A 19,149-nucleotide genomic window follows, 5' to 3' on the forward strand; every position below is an offset into this window, starting at 1 on the left:
GATTGTTGTTGGAAAAAATCTGAAACAGTGCTAATAATAATAATAATAGTAATAATGATGACAGTGCATTTATATCACATTTACCATGTGGCAAATATTGTGCTGGAAATTGATACATTAAGATACATTAATGTTGGTCACTAAATAGCACTGTGAATTGCAAAACAAGTTGCCCCATATTTTACAAAAGGAAACTGAGGCACACATGAGTGAAGGAACTTGTTTGAGCTTACACAGCCTGCTAGTGTTAAGTTTGCAAGTTGATCATAAGTGATGGAAATTGAATTAAGTTTAGAGTTAGACACAAACACTTTATACAGTGTTGTAGAAAATGTGCTTTACACAGTTCCATCATTCTGAAGGTCTGTGCTTTTTAATAGGAGGAACATAGCAATAGATGTAAATTTAGCACAAAAATTTATTTTAAAAGGAATCAGAAGTAATGTATTAGAGGCATTAATACTTCTATAGTTATGGTGTTCAAACTGAAGATCACAGGAAATGCAGTTTATGAGTCACCACAAGAATTTTCAAGTTTTGGAAAAAATATATGGATGTCGATTAGAGTGTATCACATGTAGTTTTAATCAAAACCATTATTCCTGTCACCAGTAATTTTAGGGTGATAATGTAACCATTGGTATTTCTTACCATATTCTCCAGTTCTCTAGAGAAAACTTACAGAATATGAAAGAGTTGAACAAAATATATTTTAAGTTACTCTCTAATTGAGATGTTCTATGAGTATTTAATGCTATAATATTCCTAGTAAATTTATCACATTAAAAAATATTGATGCTAAGTTAAAAGATAATAATCAAGGAATGTAAAAGACTATTTTGCGAGTATCAGTGACACTGAGACAAGTTGTAAATAGTTAATAGGAGAGAAAACACAGGAATGAGGGTTCTGTATGTCATAAATACAACTTGATTACTTTCCCAGGTTGCTGCACTGTTTTTAGAATTCTAAAGCAATAATTTTAACATCAAACTGGGATCAATGAAAGCTTGTGGTTCCAGAAGATATAGGTTTCTCCACCCTTGCCCCTTTTAATTCTTAGTTCAATGACTAATTGGTATTATTTTTAAATTCATACTATAAAAAAATATCTGAGAAACAGATCAAGGTCCAAAGTGGACAGCAACAAAAATGTAGCTACAATTCGGAAAGTCAAAGGGCAGCTCAGCTCTTTTTCCTGAATTTCCTCTTGGCCCTGTTCATGTTAATTCACCAATGACTTTCCTTCCATAAATTGTCTTTGCTTCTCCTTTGTCTTCTCATTATTATCTGACTCTTACTGGTTCTGCCTTTTTAATCTCATGGTCACCAAGGCTGAGCCAACTTCCCTGCAGTGCTGCTACCCTGCACTGTGAGAATATCAATCTCTTCTTTTCTTGATTACTGTGGCTGTTATGACACAGAATTTTTGACCCTGAAAACTTTGATCTCTCCCTATTAGCTAATTTATCAAATCTAAATTTTTCTGCTCAGTTTTACCTAAAGCCTTACCTTAGCTGTATTCCCCAATTTTCAACCTTCTTTAATTATGTCAATATTTTCAGCTTATAATGCACAACACATGCTCATTTTTTCATTGGCTTATGGGGTTTCTCTTTTCTTCCTCCTGGAATTTCCATTTTCTTGTGTAGTGATAGAGTACTTGCAATATATAAACCATTAAATGAAAACTACTATCACAAAATATCACTTTTCCTTTTCACTCCAGCAACACTTTCCACAGGCTTGGTGTTCCTGCAGACATTACTGTCAGAAAATCAAAAATCGTATGTTATATAGTGTTCATTATTATTTTATACATTTTATTCTTATTTTCTTTCTACACAATTTTGAGATGTTGAGGACATTTTCAGATGTTATAATATTATTTTTAAAAATTTCATCGTGGCTATGATGCTAGGCACAGGGTGGATATTCTCAATGCAAAATCAGGATTATACCACAGGGAAAGGGGAAGAGATCAAAGCTCAGCAATGTAAGCCTTCAGGAAAGTGGACTCAGGAGATATTACAGCACAAAGAGTGACAAAGAGTGTTCCCCACCTTAGAGGTTTCAGGATCTCTGTGTTCCCCATATGAGTGAAAGGTAACACAAGACAGATCACCCCACCTGAAACCAGCTCACCTGAAGATCCTGTTTCTACTATTAATCAGCTCCAGGGAAGTTCCCACTCAGAATTCAAGCATCATGTAAAACATTAAGAAGTTGGCCAGTATAGCAGGAGTCCACAATAAATTTAACTTAATGTGACTAGAATATATTTCTTTCTTAATATTCAGAAGAACCTGGAGAAAGGAGGGGTGAGAGAGAGACAGAGAGAGAGAGGGATTTGAAAGCTGACTGATTCCTATGAACAAAACATAGGGCTTATGTTTGCCTCCATCTCCTTGGGGATCTAGGCCCCAGAGAATATTTACTGAACTATTTCTTTTTATATCACAAACTCAGAAATTAGCTTGAATGCTTTTCTATGTGGAAATTTACAAGAAGGTAGTTTCTTCTAAATCACTGGAGACAGTGCCTCATTTAGACTCCATCATAAATTTCTTTTAAAATATTAATTATAGAAAAATATACAAACTGAAGAGAAAACATAGTGACTAAAGTAAAACTCAAAGTGAAAGATAAATCAGCTAAAATGCAACCATTCAGAGATAACTGCAATTGCATTTGCTGTATGATTTTTCTGTCCTTTTCTGTGTATAAAGTGCATGTGTTTTGAGATGTAAAAACAGTATAACTTGGATCCTGATTTTATTGCTTAACAGAAGTATTATTATTTTCAGAAACAGTGATGTACTTTACTGAAACTAAATTGTTTTCTTCTAAATATGGGCAATCCAGACTTCCAAGTTTATCTTAATACAATTAAATAATATTATCTCTTAAAAGTGACAAATGCATTTTGGAAACATGTACAAGTCTCTAAAACCACTGGGTGTCAACCAATCCCCTGGGTGCACTGCACCCAAATATCATCCAGTTAGATCCACGTATGCTTTCCCTAGGCACCTGACCATCTGACTGACCCATGCCAGACTGTAAGGAAGCCATAGCACAAAAAAGGTGATTTCTCACCAGGCAGAGAATTATTTATTGCATTTTGCATGACTTTGATCCAGAATCCCGCAGGTCTGCATGGTTACTCTTTCACTGGGATAGGCTTGAGTTCCACAGTGCATCTTCTCCCCATCACTGACACCTCTGCACCCTGGACAGAGTTCTGGAGCCAATTTCTGCACCCAATTCACCCAAAGCTAGCAAACATCTTGTATATTAGCTTTCTTTACTGCACAACAAATTGCCACCAACTTAGAGGCTTAAATGAGTGTGCATTTTTATATCACAGTTTCTGCAGCATAACAGTCTGGGCATTGCTGAGTTGTATAAGAAGTGTTTGCATAACTTCATAAGGTACTGCTAAACTGTTTTCAAAGCCATTTAACCTTTCACTCTCATCTGAAATTCATAAACACTCAACTTGCTCCATTTTCACCAATATTCAAAACTCATTCATTTTAGCTATTCTAATGCGAGCGCAGAAGTATCATTGTGGTTTTAGTTTTAGTTTTAATAAGAATTTCATTGAAGACTAATCATGCTTAGTATCTTTTCTTGTGTTTATGGATGATTTGTATATTTTATTTTGTCAAATATCTGCTCAGATATTTTACCAACTCTTTAACTAGATCATTTTTCTTCTTCCTTTGAGTATGAACAGTTCTCTATATGTTCTACATACAAATACTTTCTCAAACATATGTATTGCAAATACTTACAATCTGTGGCTTAGATTGGATTGGCCAAATAGTTTGTTCGGGTTTACAGGACACCTGAATGAAATTTTTGGCCAACCCAATATTTTCATTTTATTAATGATGTCATTTACTCTTAAACTATTACTGCAAGTTTTTAATAGTGATGAAGTTTCTTTTATCAAATTTCTAATGATCCATCCTTTTCATGTTTCATCCAAAAAGATTCTTGCCCCAAGTTTTGAAAGATTTTTTTCTGTACTATGGTAAAATGTTTTAGATTTAAGTTTTATGTTTACATCTGTGATCCATCTCATTTCATTCATGTTAATGTCTGTATATGCTATGAAGTGAAAGTAAAGGCTCATTTATCCATACAGATGTCCAGTTGTCTCAACATTGTTTGTTGAAAATTATCATTTCTCTTTTGAATTATAATGGTGTGTTTTTTGAAATTTAAATGGCCAGAGATGCTTGAGTCCATTTTGAGAGCCTACTATTCTGATATCCCACTGCCTTGGTTACACACACACACACACACACACACACAGCTTTTGGAATAAAATAGGGACATGAATTTAGGGAAAGCAGAACAGTACTTTATTTAATGTTGTTTGCTAGTCAGCAGGCAATAAGTTTCAAGAATAAAAAATTAACTTTCACCACTTATTCCAAAACTTATTATACAATAATTAGCAAAGGATTCATTATAAGCTATAGTAAATGGAAACATTTGTTAAAACAATCTCTGGAGTAGGAGTTTCCTGATTACAATTCTAGGGATTCTGCTTAGACCTGCACATGCCTGATGAGCTAAGGATCAGTTTCACTTTGGAAACACACATATAAAATTTACTATATATGGTAAAGCACTTAAAAATAATTTACAAATATTACAAAAAACAAAATTTTTTCTATTTTGGTTTACATGTTATTTACAGCTATTTCACTAAACATTGATGTATGCAACAATCAATAATCAACAATCAATAAAATATTGTGCTGCCATAGATATAGTAAATAAAAGCATGCTGATTAAAAGATTTGAATCATCAATTGCACTATAAGAAATGAACAATCTCAAGTGTAGTAAACAAAATATTTTTCAGAAATAAAAATAATGAATCTAACAATACTATATTGAATGACAAAACCATTTTGTGGAAACTAATTTTCTGAATGTGTTTTTTACATCTTTGTTCCTCAGGGTGTAGCTCAAGGGGTTCAGCATGGGAATCACCACTGTGTAAAACACAGTAGCCACTTTAACTGTGAGCCAAGAAGTTTTAGGATTAGGGATACAGTAAAGGAAAAAGATGGTTGCATGGAAGATGGTGATGGCTGTCAGGTGGGAGACACAGGTGGAGAAGGTTTTCCAGTGCCCACTTGCAGAATGCATCCTCATAACAGTGATACAAATGATTATATAGAACATCAGAATAATCACCAGGTTGCTTGCCTCATTGAATATGGCAATAGTAAAACACAGCATTTGACTGATATAGGGGTCTGAGCAGGAGACAGAGATAATTGCAGAGTGTTCACAGATAAAATTATTTATGATGCTAGACTTACAGTAGGATAATGTAAGAAGAAAATACGTGATTGTCAGGGAACACACTATGCCCCATGAGTAAGACCAAGCCACCAACAGAGCACAAAGCTTCTGGGACATAACAGTGCTATAGAGCAAGGGATTACAGACGGCTACAAAATGGTCATAGGCCATTGCTGCTAACATGAAGGTTTCTGTTACTCCAAAAATGCATGTAAAACAAAACTGTATAATGCAACCAGAGAAAGAGATGGTTCTGTCCTCCACAATCAAGCTCTCCAACAATTTGGATGTAACTACAGTAGAATAACAGAAATCGACAAAGGACAAGTGACTAAGGAAAAAGTACATGACCGTGTGCAGTTTTGAATTAAACTTGATAATTATCATGCCCAAATTCCCCACGACGGTGACTGTGTAGATAGACAAGAAAACCAGGAAGAGTGGAACCTGGAGTTCTGGATATTCTGAAAAACCCAGGAGAATAAGCGTGGGTATGAGACTCTGATTTCCTTCTGAAAACATCATGATTCCTGTTGAATAAAGAACCAAAAGTTATTCCTGAAAAGTAGAAATGAATAGAAAAGAGAAACAGAGAAGACCGAAGCTTCATATGTCTCTGTGGAGTTGATTTATATTCCCCAGGTACGGTCCTCAAACCAGCACCAGTAGGATAACCTGAGAATTTGTTAGGGATGCAAATTCTCTAGCCCCATCTTCAACTTCCTGAATCAAAAACTCTGGAAATGTAGCCTGCAATTGGTGATTTAGCCAGTCCTCCAGGTGACTTTTGACACACATTAAATTATGAAAACCACTAAAATATAGACTCATCATCCTATTGTTTAAAATTTAGCCCTTGTTAGTATTTTTAATATAGAGCTGAAATATAAATTTGGAGCACAAATGAAATTGTAAAACTCAGAAGCAAGAGACGTGAACCAGAAGCAGAAAACCTTGTTATGGTTCTAAGAAGTACACTAAGGTCAAGGCGATCACACAACATGCAAATGGTGCCACATAAATCTTAGTATTCATTCTTTTTATATTTTTGGTGTTTTTTTAGACATAATAAAGAATTAAGCACCCATAGAATTTATGAGTTGGAATAAATCCTAAATTTCAACTAGTTTATACTTTCCATCCAGGGCTTGAAATTTTATTACAGAATCTTATTCCTAAAATGATCATGTGGCCACCACCAAACCTTCATTAATGTACACTGCCAGCTGGGGTAATCTTGTGGATCCTTTATGGACATTTTGCTTAATATTGATTATTTTATTAATTAAATTGTATTAATTAAATTTTGTTAATTATTTGTTAATGTGCTTTTAGGTCATCTATTCTGCTATGTATTTTAAAATTTTAAATATATAATATAAAATATATACTTTTTGAGAAACAGAACAGAAGAATTTTAATTCAGCAACAAGTTCATACAAAATATGTTCAAAGAGTCAATAAAAATTACACATCTTCTCAACCAATTAGAAGCAAGCCCTCTGTTATGATGAGGCAAAATTGGGGAAGATAGAAAAGTGAGCGCAGAACGGCCCTAAAATGAATGACCCCAAGATGTACACATACAGCTGCAGCAACATTGGATGGATGATCTGTCCTGTCTTCTTAGCTTTGTCTGGATCAAGTGTCAGGCTCCAGACTCAGCTCCATGAATGCCTACTTGACATGCACTACAACCCTAGACATAAAACATGTATCATCAGCATATTCTTTCCAATAGCAAGTGGGACTGGGCAGATACATTGCAAATATTCATTATCCTTCAGACTATTTTAAGAAATGGGTTTCCTTCAATATTTGGAAATATTAGCCAAACCCTGGTATATTAGGGAGATTGGTCCTGCTGTTCTGTTTTATTGGCAGAATAATTTCAGCAATAACAAAAGAAACTCAGAAAATGACTTAGTGTTCAACCCCAGCAATTTCAAATGATTTTGGGGAAAATCAGTGGACTAGGAATAGGTTTGTACTCAAATTGAAATTAGGCCTATGAAATTTCAAAATCCACAAATATCCTGTACATTTTTTGCAACTTCCCCATTGCTCGCTGCTGCCAGTTTCTGTAATAAAAAATTCAATGATCAGAAACACTTCATACCTTGTTAGTGAAAATTAAAATGTCTCTGATCATAGAAAGGGGCCAGGTACAGTTTTTTTGAATAATCTATATGAGCTGGAGCTCCATCTTTTCCATATAAATTGAAAGATACCAAAAGAGACATGAACTGACCTGAGACCAGAAGTTCCTGATTAATTTACCGAGGATTTCTTTTTATGATTAGTGAACCTCAGGTATATTTCTTCTCAGTAATCAAACATTCTTTAAGATATCAATAGGCTTTAAGCTTGTAATGAAAGTGGTAGTATATTTCAATGTGTATGCCAGTAAAATGGCATTTTATTCCCAGAACATAAGAAATATCAAAGAAATACAAAGAAAAAATTAAAAGCTGAATTAACAGTCTAAACTAGGCAAACTCTGGGTCTTGTATTTACTGCCATGACAATGAAGTTATATAGTAGAGAGAATTATAATTGGAGTATTACTCAGTGGACCACAAACCATGTAATTAGCTGAAACACTGTGTCTTGTGTCATTGTGATAGATGCATTCTCTTCTAAATCATTAAAGATAATTACACCACCACAAGTATTCCATTAATTACTTTTCACTGTGGAATTATTGAAATAACACATATTCTTTGATGTAAACATGAAAGAACAATCTAGAAATAATTGTTATTAACTCAATCACATTTCAAATCCAGCATTCAAAGTTAGAGAAACTTGGCCAGCACTGCCTTAAGCAAAGGATAAAAGTGACCATTTCCAGTGGTATAATATAGATATAATTTACCCCTGATATGATGTGATGAGACTGTGATATTCTTTCCCCAAAACCTATAATTCCAGTTTAATATGATAGAATCATTAACTAAACCCATATCTGGAAACATTCTACAGGATACTGCCCCAGTACTCCTTAGAATTGTGAAAGTCAAGTAAAGCAAGAAAAGAGTAAAAAAAAAAAAAAAAAACCAAAAAACAGAAAACAAAAAACAAAACTGTTACAGATCAGAGGATATTGAGGAGATGAGAACTAAATCCAATGAGGTATTCTGGATTGCATCTTAGAAAGAAAAGAGGGTATTAATGGGAAACAAACAAACAAAACAAAGCAAAACAAAACCATATGGAATCCAAATAAAGTTTAAATTTTCATGATCATAATGTACCATTATTTCTTTTTTTAAATTTTATTTTACTGTGGTGAGAACACTTAACATGAGATCTACCCTCATAAGATATTTTTGTGTACAATACAGTATTGTTGACTACAGATATGACGTTCTACAGCAGATCTCTGTTCATCTGGCTTAACTGAAACTTTGTGGCCATTGATTTGTAACTTCCTATTTCCTTCTCCACTAACCTCTGGCAACTATTATTCCACTCTTTGATTCTATGAATTTGATTGCATTAGATACATTTTATAAGTGGAATCATGCTGTATTTGTCTTTCTCTGACTGGCTTATTTCACTTAGCATAATGTCCTCAAGTTTCATCCATGTAGTCACATATTACACAATTTCCATCTCTTTTAAGGCCAAATTATATTCCATTGTTTATATATTCCACATTTTTTTTATCCGATTATATGTCCATAGATATTTTGGTTGTTTCCACATCTTGGCTACTGTGAATGATTCTGCAATGAACACAGTGATGCTAATATCAAAAGATTTCAATTCTTTTGGATTCTGTCCAGAGGCAGGAATACTGGATCGTATACAATTCAATTTTTAATTTTGTAAAGAACCTCCATACTGTTTTCCATAGCAGCAACACCATTTTGCATCCCTGCTAACAATTTACAGTGAGATGTAATGGAAACCCTTTGAAATATCTTTGCAACTTATTTTGTCAATTGAAAATTATTTTAAAAATTGTAAAATTGATGTTTAAAATGACATCATTCACATTAACAGTCCCATTTTATTGTATCTCCAATACCACAGCCAGCTGTGATTTATGCCAACATACCATCACGTCCTAATTGAAATGGCGTAAACATAGGAAGTAGCCTCTTAGCTTCCACCCCCCACCCTTCTTTGATTCATTTTGCTACACCATTCATCAGACTTTGTTTTTAGTGTCTGTGGCTATGAATGTGCTGGGACCAGGTTGAGGGGTGGTGGTTGGGGATGGTTGTGAGGGAGAGTTAAAAATTATGCACACCCTGGCTATAGAGATTATTTTAATTAACTTTTAGAAAAGGCAAATACATCATTTTTTGTCATAATCTCCTTGCTTTTCAATATGTTTTGTCCATCTGTCAACCAGCATTTCTATTCCCTCATTAAAAAATGTTTTAGGCTGAGCTGCGAGCCACGAATGCACCACTGTCTTCACTTCTTCATCAGAAGTGAATCTTCCCCCTTGTAGGGCTGCTAACACTATTGCGAACTTCCTTGAACTTCTCTATCCATTCATACACAGTTCTTCCCAACAAAACACTTTCTCCACACTGCACACAAAGTCTTCGATAAATAATGGCACCAGGTACACCCTCAGACCACAAAAAAATGAATCATTGCACACTGATCTGCTTTCGTGAAAATCACAAGTGGGGCATCCATTTTTGCTCGCACCACAGTTACAAATGAACTGATGTAGCACGTTCACATCTGCACCAAACATGACTGGAGAGACAGTAGCCTTGAACAGAAAGTGCTAATAAGACAGTGTGTGGGGCTTTCTAGGAGGCGCAGTGGTTAAGAATCCGCCTGCCAATACAGGGGACACAGGTTTGATCCCTGCTCCAGGAAGATCCCACATGCCACAGAGCAACTAAGCCCGTGTGCCAAAAAAAAAAAAAAAAAAAAAGACAGTGCGGCCAACAGAAGTCTTCATATAACCAGAGTGTGGATAATTTTTGACTCACCCTCATAATAACATTTTTGAACTCATTACTAACTAAATAAGAACTAATTTAATGAGTGCAAACTTACTATTTCCTAATAATACACATGCTTCACAAAGAAATAAATGACACAAAAAATCTAATTTCCTAGCCCACAAAATTGGTATGTGAAGTGAGGGTTCAAATACCATCTTCTTCACATAAAGAGATACTACAAAAGCACAGCAGCCTTAGGGAATGCTCCAGTCACAGCAACTGTGTTATGGTTGGGTTTTGACGTGCATACTGTCCTTGTGCATCTCCCCACCACACTCTCTTTCTCATTTCTATATTCAATTGAATAAATGTAATCAAAATCATTTATCTTTTTGATGTATAGATGAGTTATTCAGTTTGAAGTAATTAGAAACAGTGTTGTGAACGTTCTCATCCCTCTTTGTGGTGCAAGTATGTGTTTCCACTGGCTACACAGCAATGATTGGAATCATGGGTTCATATTTCCAAAGAGTTTTCCAAACCATTTGATCTACTTTACACTCCTACTCAGTGTATGAAAGTTTTATTTAATCTTCATTCTTGCCAACTTTTTGTTTTATTGAGTTAACTTATTTTTGAAGGTTGTTTGTTTATTAGATTGTTTGCTAATATTTACTGGGGTTTTTGTACTTTAGAGTTAGTAGGAACTCTTTCTATATAATAGTTATTACATATATCTCACATATACATTCCAAAGATGTTTTCTAGTATGTCTAAAGTATTGTTTCCTCAACAATAGACTCTCAGACAAGAATTTGGATGCAAGTAGTTTATTCTGAGGATGCTCCTATGAAGCACCAGTAGTTAGGTAGGGAAGAGAGACAACAGAACAATGAACAGGTTGTTTTTGTGGACAACTGGGTCTCAGTTTCCCTGGGGACCTCTGGAAGACAGACTAAAACCTAATTTAGACTTGTCCCACTGAAGGAGTGAGGAAGCTGTGGTACTTATGAATCCACTATATACCATATGCCCACTATATATCACATACTATTGGTTGGGAGCCATTCCTGGAGCTGTTAACTTCTTGGCACTTTCATCACGGCTATACAAAAAGTGAGGACACTCCTACAAGCAAGTTAAAATACAAAAAAAAATAGCTTTCAGATTGTCACAGGCATTATCAATAAAAAGGCATCTGAAGAAAGGAAAAAAAAAGACAAAAACAGAATAACTTAATAAAGTATATAGCAAACATAAATAAAGGGGTAAACATATGGGTGAGTCAAAAATTATCTGCACTCCAGTTATATGAAAACTTCTGTTGGCAGCACTGTCTCATCGGTACTTTCCATTCAAGGCTACTGTCTCCCCAGTCACTGCTGCACACGTGTGAATGTGTTACATTAGTTCATTTGTAACTGTGGTACAAGCAAAAATGGATGCCCCACTTGTAATTTGCACAAAAGAAGAGCAGCGTGCAGTAATTAGTTTTTTGTGGTCTGAAGGTGTACCCAGTGCCATTATTAATTGAAGACTTTGTGCAAAGTATGGAGAAAGTGTTTTGTTGGGAAAAAGTGTGTATGAATGGATAAAGAAGTTCAAGGAACGTTGCACAAGTGTTAGCCACCAAGAAGGAGCCGGAGTCACTTCTGATGAAGTGAAGAGAGCAGTGCATTTGTGGCTCACAGCTCAGCTTAAAACATTTTTAATGAGGAAATATGAAAACTTGTTGACAGATGGACAAAATGTATTGAAAATCAAGGAGATTATGTCAAAATAACGTATTTGTCTTTTCTAAAATTTAATTAAAATACATTCTACAGCCAGAGTGTGGATAATTTTTGATTCACCCTTCTATATCCAAAACTGGTTCTGAGATAAAATTGATAAAATTAATGAAACTCTCATGAATCTAAACAAGGGGAAAAAAAGAGAGAGGAGGCAAAAATAGCTAACATTAGCAACGAAAAGTGATTATAATTATAGACCCTGCCAACTTTGGAAAGAGATTATTATGAAAAAAGTTATCCCACTGACTTTGAAAGCTTAGCTATGGTGGATGAGTTCCAAGAAAAATAAAATGATAAAATTAACTCAAGAAGAAATTGAGATCATAATTTTCTTACCACTATTAAATAAAATAAATTCATAATTGAAAATTTCCCTATACAAATGAAAGTTTATTTTGCAGTGAATTCTAATGTTAAGCAAAATTTTTCACTGAATTGAATAAGAAGACTCTTACCATTTTTGTTTTAAGAGGCTAGTATAATTTTGATGGCAAAAATTAACAAGGACAGGGCAATAAAAGAAAGTTACAGAACAACTTTACGAATGAACATAGAATTTTAAATTATAAACTATCGACACAAAGTCAACAACCAATAAAAAGGTAAATCTATTATATAACACTTGAAGTAATTTTCTCAGAAAAAATAAAAACACTTAGTTTGATATTAGAAAATTCAAAAAATGTAAGTTACCATTTCAAAATGTTAAAGGAGCTAAAATGAAAAAAATATTAGCTTGATGAAATTCAACATCAAACTCACTAAAAGGCAAGACAGCAAATACACACACACACAAGAAAATACATGAGATACCTTTGCTAGTCTCAAAAAAAAGGATCTACAAAAGCCTATCGAAACATCTTAAATATAAAATACTAGTTACTTTTCTTGTGGAATGAGGAAGTCAAGGATGCCCACTTTTACTATGTTTACCCAAAATCATACTGACATTCCCAGCTAGTTAACCAAATCAAGAAAACAATGAAAAAGAATAATATTGAAAACAACAAACCCAGAACATATTTAATCAGAGATTATACAATATACATGTTGAAAATCCAAACTAATCTACAAATAACTTATAAAATTATTGAGATATTGGTAGTATTGCAAGAATGCATTGTATTCTGATCTAAAAACAACACATATTTTACAAATGATATTTAAAATAGCATGAAAAATAATCATACACTCAGATTAATTTAACAAAATATGTGTAAGAACTTTATAGCAAAAATGTGATAAATCTTGTACCACAAAATTGAAGTAGATCTAAATAAACATAAAAATGTAGCATGCTTATCATTTGTAAGACTTGAGGATGTAAACTTGTCATTTCTTTCCAAAAAGATCTACAGTTCTACTGTAACTCTACCCTAAAACCAAACAAGTATAATTTTAACATTTGTTTTGAAAGGAAAAGATCAAAGAATATTTTGAACACCCTGCCAGAAAAAGAGTAACTTTTAAGCAGTTGCTCTACTGGATATCAAAACTTACTGGTAATGGATAGTTCTGATTATAAAACACCTAAAAGCATATAAGAAGTCTAGAAATAGACCTATACATGCATGGACATTTACTTTATGAAAAATCTGGCACTACAGAGCAGTGTTAAATGGCGTGAATTTTCAATAAATATTGCTGGGGCAAATATACATCAATAAGTTAAAGTATAAAATTAGCTTATTCTCATGTCACATCAAAATTTACTTCCAGTTCAAAATCAATTTAAAAATCAATGTAAAAAAAGAAAATAAAATCCAGAATCCAAAATAAGAGGAAATAGAATATAATATAAAAGGCATAATAGTGTATAAAATTTGTGAAAATTTAGCACATAAAATTTGAGAATATCTTTGTTATTTTGGAGGAAAGAAATAGATCTTAAATAATACATTGGAATCACTGTGTAAAGAAATAATTTAATAAACACCGACACAAACATTAGAAAATTTGTGCATCTAAAAATATCATCAAGGGAGTGCATAGATAAGCCACAATCTAGAACATAGTCACGATACAAGTATCAAAGGACTTTTACTTAGAATATATAATGAACTACATATTTCACGATAAAATATAAACAACCTAACAGAAAAATGGACCAAAAAAACCTGAATAGGCACCTCAGAAAGAAAGAATAGCCAAATGACTAATAACCGAAGTAAAGGAATTCAACCACATTAATAATGAGGAATTTAAATTATAACCAAAATGAAGCACCACTATTCACCCATCAACTTGAAAATATTAGAATGTCTAGTGTGATAATATTAAATGTCGGCAGGAATGGGCAATAATTAGAACCCGCATGTAATATGGGTGGAATGTAGACTAATGCATCTACTTTGGAAAATTGATTGTATCTATTAAAAGAGAAGAAACAAGTTCCCTTTGATCCCGAACATTCAGACACAGGGCATATCTCACAGAATGAGTCTTATGTGCAATGCAGTGCATACTTGTGCAAAAATGTTCATAGCAGCATTTCCATTAAAGCCACAAATAGGAAATAACCAGGAGTGGAACTGCTGGATCATATGGTGATTCTATTTTTAGTTTTTTTTTTGGAAACTGCATACTGTTTTCCATACAGTATGTAACTGGCTGCAACAATTTACATCCAAACCAACAATGTAAAATGGTTCCTTTTTCTCTACAGTCTCTCCAACATTTGTTATTTGTAGACTTTGCAGAGGAAAGGGGAGGGACAATTTAGGGGTATTGGATTAAGATCTACAAAATATTATGTATACAACAGGTAAGCAACAGGGATAAATTGTATCGCACAGAAAATTATAGCCATCATCCTGTAATAACTTTTAATGGAGTATAATCTATAAAAATACTGAATCATGATGCTGTGCACAAAAAACTATTATAATATTGTAAATCAGCGATACTTCAATAAAGAAGAGGAAATAGCCGAAGTCCATTAGAAGTAGGATGAACAAGAGCATTATAGCTATTTATTTTATGGAAAACTCTTCAGCAATAAAAAATGAACTACTCACAGTTAACAACTTAAATATTCTTTTAAAACAAAATGCTGAACCAAAGAGGCCAGACATAAGGGAATATACTCTAAGATTTTATTTAAATGAATTTCAAAAGGAGGCAGTTAACTTTTATATTCTCATAAACTATTCTCAGGTTGAAAAGAAACAGTTCTGAACACCACAGTGGAGTTTGCTCCTAGCGGTGTTAGAGAGGCATAGTGACTAGAAAAGTGGTTATGGAAATGCTGTGAAGGCCTGATAATCTTCTGTCTTCAGTTTCTTGGAGAAAGTAACATACAGGATGGTTGTTCAGAATTACTTGCCTACCTGTTTGTCATATTTCATGATTTGAGACAGAGGAAGAGAAAAGGGAACAGAAAGGAAGGGGAGAAAACATGGAAGGGTAATAATTTACAGATATTGTAAATTAGGGATTAGAATGTGGACAGCTTTAGAGGACCATTATTTAGCTTATTACATTCTGGAAGTGAGACATAAACAGAATTTTATTTCTTTTTTTTTCTTTTAAAATGAAGGTATTAAAAAAAAGACAGTGTGGTTTAAGAATCATAAATATATATAAATTATCTAATTAATTTTCTCAGTAAATTTTATCACATTATTTGAAGAAAAATTTAACAACCTCAATGCAATATATAAAGCACACTTAAGAAAATATCTTCTCCCCTTCTTTCCCTTTATATATATACATACACACACAAACACACATATACAAACATATATATATATATCTCCTCACTCAAAATTACATTGATTGAGAAAACAGTTTGTTGTTAATTAACTTTCTGACTCCTTCACATCATTATTTCTAAGGCTGTAGATAAGGGGGTTTAGCATGGGGATCACAACTGTGTAAAACACAGTGGCTACTTTGATGAAGAGTCTTGTAGCTTTTGGAGTTGGGCACACAGTAGAGAAGAAGGATAGCCCCATGGAAAATGGTGATGGTAGTCAGGTGGGAAGCACAGGTGGAGAAGGCTTTACAGAGTCCACCAGCAGAAGGCATCTTGATGATGGTGACAATTATAAACACATAGGAGCCTAGAATAATCAGGAGGCTACACACTTCATTGAGTGTAGAAATGATGAAACATCTCATCTGACTGAAGGAAGGGTCAGAACAGGAGACAGAGATGATGGCAGAATACTCACAGCCAAAGTGATGTATGAGATTAGAACCACAGAAGGAGAGCTCCAAAAGAGAATATGTGCTTGTCAAGGAACATATTCCACCCCAGGAGTAGGTTCCAGCTACCAGGAGGGTACAGAGCTTAGGAGACATAGCAACTGTGTAGAGCCAGGGGGTTACAGGCAGCCACAAACCGGTCATAGGCCATCACTGCTAGCCTCAATATTTCTGTAATCACAAGTGTGCAACCAAAGAAAAATTGCATCACGCAACCCATGTAGGAGATAGTCCTTATGTCCACAACCAAAATCTCTAACAGCTTGGGTGTGAGTACAGAAGAGTAACAGAAATCAACAAAGGAGAGATGGCTGAGAAAAAAGTACATGGGGGTATGAAGTTTGGGATCAATTCTGATGATCACAATTACACCCAGGTTCCCCATCACAGAAACTGTATAGATGGCCAAGAAGACCAAGAAGAGTGGCACCTGGAGGTGTGGATATTCTGAGAAGCCCAAGAGGATGAAGCTGATTCCAGCACTCTGATTTCTCTCATCCATCACTACCTTCCTGGAGGAGAAAATCAGAGAGTTCATTCTGAGCAACCAAATATGACAGAAATAGGGGGTATTTTTTTTCCAGGCTGGGAAGGGGATTGGTCCAGGTGGGTGGACTCAGTGGTTTCCCAGGAAGACAAATGGCACAGTTGGAGCTTGAAGGGTGCATTATGTGTCTTTGGGTGTTGGGGGTATAAGTGTGAGTCCTGATGGAGGGGTGGGGAGAGGGTGGACTCTGATGAACTGAGAATGGCCCTGTTTAAATTTTCTCATCTTTCGCAGCTATATCTCACTTCTCTCCATTGTTTAATTGGAATTTTTAATTACACTTGCAAATTCTTGTTTGCTCAGGCCATTCTAGTTGCCCAGGATGTCTTTTCTTTTCTCTCTCATTTTTTCTTAGTGCTGTTCTACCATCAAACACACCCCAGGTTTACATACCCATAATGATTTCACCAACTGACCAAACCTTGGTAATAGGGCATTTATTGTATATTCTAGAGAATATGAATGATATCTTGTAAAGAACCCAGACTTTGTAATCACGTCAACCTGCATTCAAATTTAGCCTCAGCCACTTATTAATATAACTCTGACAAGTTGTTTAAGTTCTCTGCAGCTCCTTTGCTTATCCATAGAAATAATATTATAAGCATTTATTATTATTCTTACTATTATTATCATACAATTATATATAAAGTATAACTTAAATTAGATAATTATTTTTCTAAAACATCTAAGACTAAATTTCATATGTAATAAATGTCTCTCCAAATTTAGTTTCTTCTCTTATATTTTTAATGCTGTGTTTAATGTTTACTTTGAATTGGAAATATATAACTACAAAATATCCAACAACGTAGCACCAGCTGTAATCTTAGGAAGTATGAAGTGGTGCAAATAGTGACTAGGAAGTAGAAAAAATATTGCAGAGACATGGAGGAAACAGTTTTCTTGCCTGATTCCTTTCTAATGTTTCCCATCAGATTCTAAGCATTACTACCTCTTAATTTCAAATTCAAGGCAACACATTTGCAGACTACCTTGTTTAATCCACAACTCAAACTTACTTTACTGCTCCAACTTGCTCCCACCTAGATGGTTTTCAACTCAAAATTTGTATACAAAGTCTAACATATTTCTCTACAGTTTCATAGATTTCTTTTCAATATTTCCCTAAAATATTTTTAATTGAGAACAATATTACTTGAATATCCACCAAGTTGACTAGGACATCATTCAGCTACATAAGCAAAGTTCAAAGACAAATTAATTCCAAGAATCTTAAAGATGGAAGAAATAGAGTTCAGTAACTTGTATTCTCACTCTCAACTGAACTAAATGGATACCATTGCAATGCCACTAGGGTTGCATAGGTATTTCTCTGCCAAAAATATTGCTGCTTTCAGAGTTTCCCACATCAGAATTAAAGTATACCACTTAGGTTAACAACTCACCAGAAGCCAGATAGTCTTTATAGATTTATTTATTGAGGTCTTCTTTGATTTAAATAAGATTCTTGAAAATTATTTCACAAAAAATTATAACTTTTACAAAAATGTCATAGCTTGTAATTAGGATATGGGAACTTCTTCTGAAGTATATTCCAGTATAGTCAACAAGAAAATTATATTTTTCTCATAAAAAAGTCAGAGATGAATAGAGAAGCTCTTGAGGGTGAGCCAGACTTGGAAACTAAATTTAGGTATCTTTCTGTATATTTGTATCTACTTAAGTGACTTTGGGGAATCATACCCTAGAGAATTTTGATTGGGGTATTTGCCATGAGCTACAAACAAGGCAATTTAAAGAAAATCCTGCATTCCTAATTTAGAATATAGTTTTTTTTTTAATCATAAAGGAATGTTGAACACGTGTATCTTCTGATCTTAGAAAGCAATGATAGCAATCAATCTATTATTTGATGTATTTTATATTCATCATGGAAAAAATGACCACCAAAATTCACAAAGAGAAAAATCACAATCAAAGTCCAATAAACTAGACATAGTATAGTTATTGTGTTATGTTTCATTTCAGTATTTCCTCTTAGTTTTCTTATTTAGACTTTTTTTGTTTTGGTAACTAACACTTTCAGTATAACATTGAATATAGTTTTGTTATTATGGCCTTTGCAATTAACAAATACAAATGTTTTCCTCTTTTATTAGATATACAAGCTTCATTAAGGCAATTGATAGGTTTGCTGAATAGTGTGGTATATTAACATTCTGTTTCATCATAATAAACTGCTGAAAATTCAGTGGCTTAACCAACACCCATTTCTTAGTTCACAGTTCTGTATGTATGAAGTCAGGCACAGCACACCAGTCCATCTATTCAAGTTATCACATGGCTGAAATGAATGTGTCATCAGGTTTCTCATCCAGAA

The 19,149-nt window shown here is 34.0% G+C and overlaps 1 protein-coding gene and 1 pseudogene across 1 annotated transcript; both read right to left on the reverse strand.

Annotated features, from left to right (window-relative positions):
• Positions 1 to 4,911: 4,911 nt before the first annotated feature.
• On the reverse strand, positions 4,912 to 5,859 carry LOC130849316 (olfactory receptor 5D13-like). Its single transcript, XM_057728119.1, has one exon. The coding sequence runs from the start codon at positions 5,857 to 5,859 to the stop codon at positions 4,912 to 4,914; it is 948 nt and encodes a 315-aa protein (XP_057584102.1).
• Positions 5,860 to 11,306: 5,447 nt separating this feature from the next.
• Positions 11,307 to 16,796, reverse strand: LOC130848545 (olfactory receptor 1165-like; annotated as a pseudogene).
• Between the last annotated feature and the right edge of the window lie 2,353 nt (positions 16,797 to 19,149).

The sequence above is a fragment of the Hippopotamus amphibius genome, chromosome 3 (assembly GCF_030028045.1).
Source record: "Hippopotamus amphibius kiboko isolate mHipAmp2 chromosome 3, mHipAmp2.hap2, whole genome shotgun sequence".
Lineage (NCBI taxonomy): Eukaryota > Metazoa > Chordata > Mammalia > Artiodactyla > Hippopotamidae > Hippopotamus > Hippopotamus amphibius.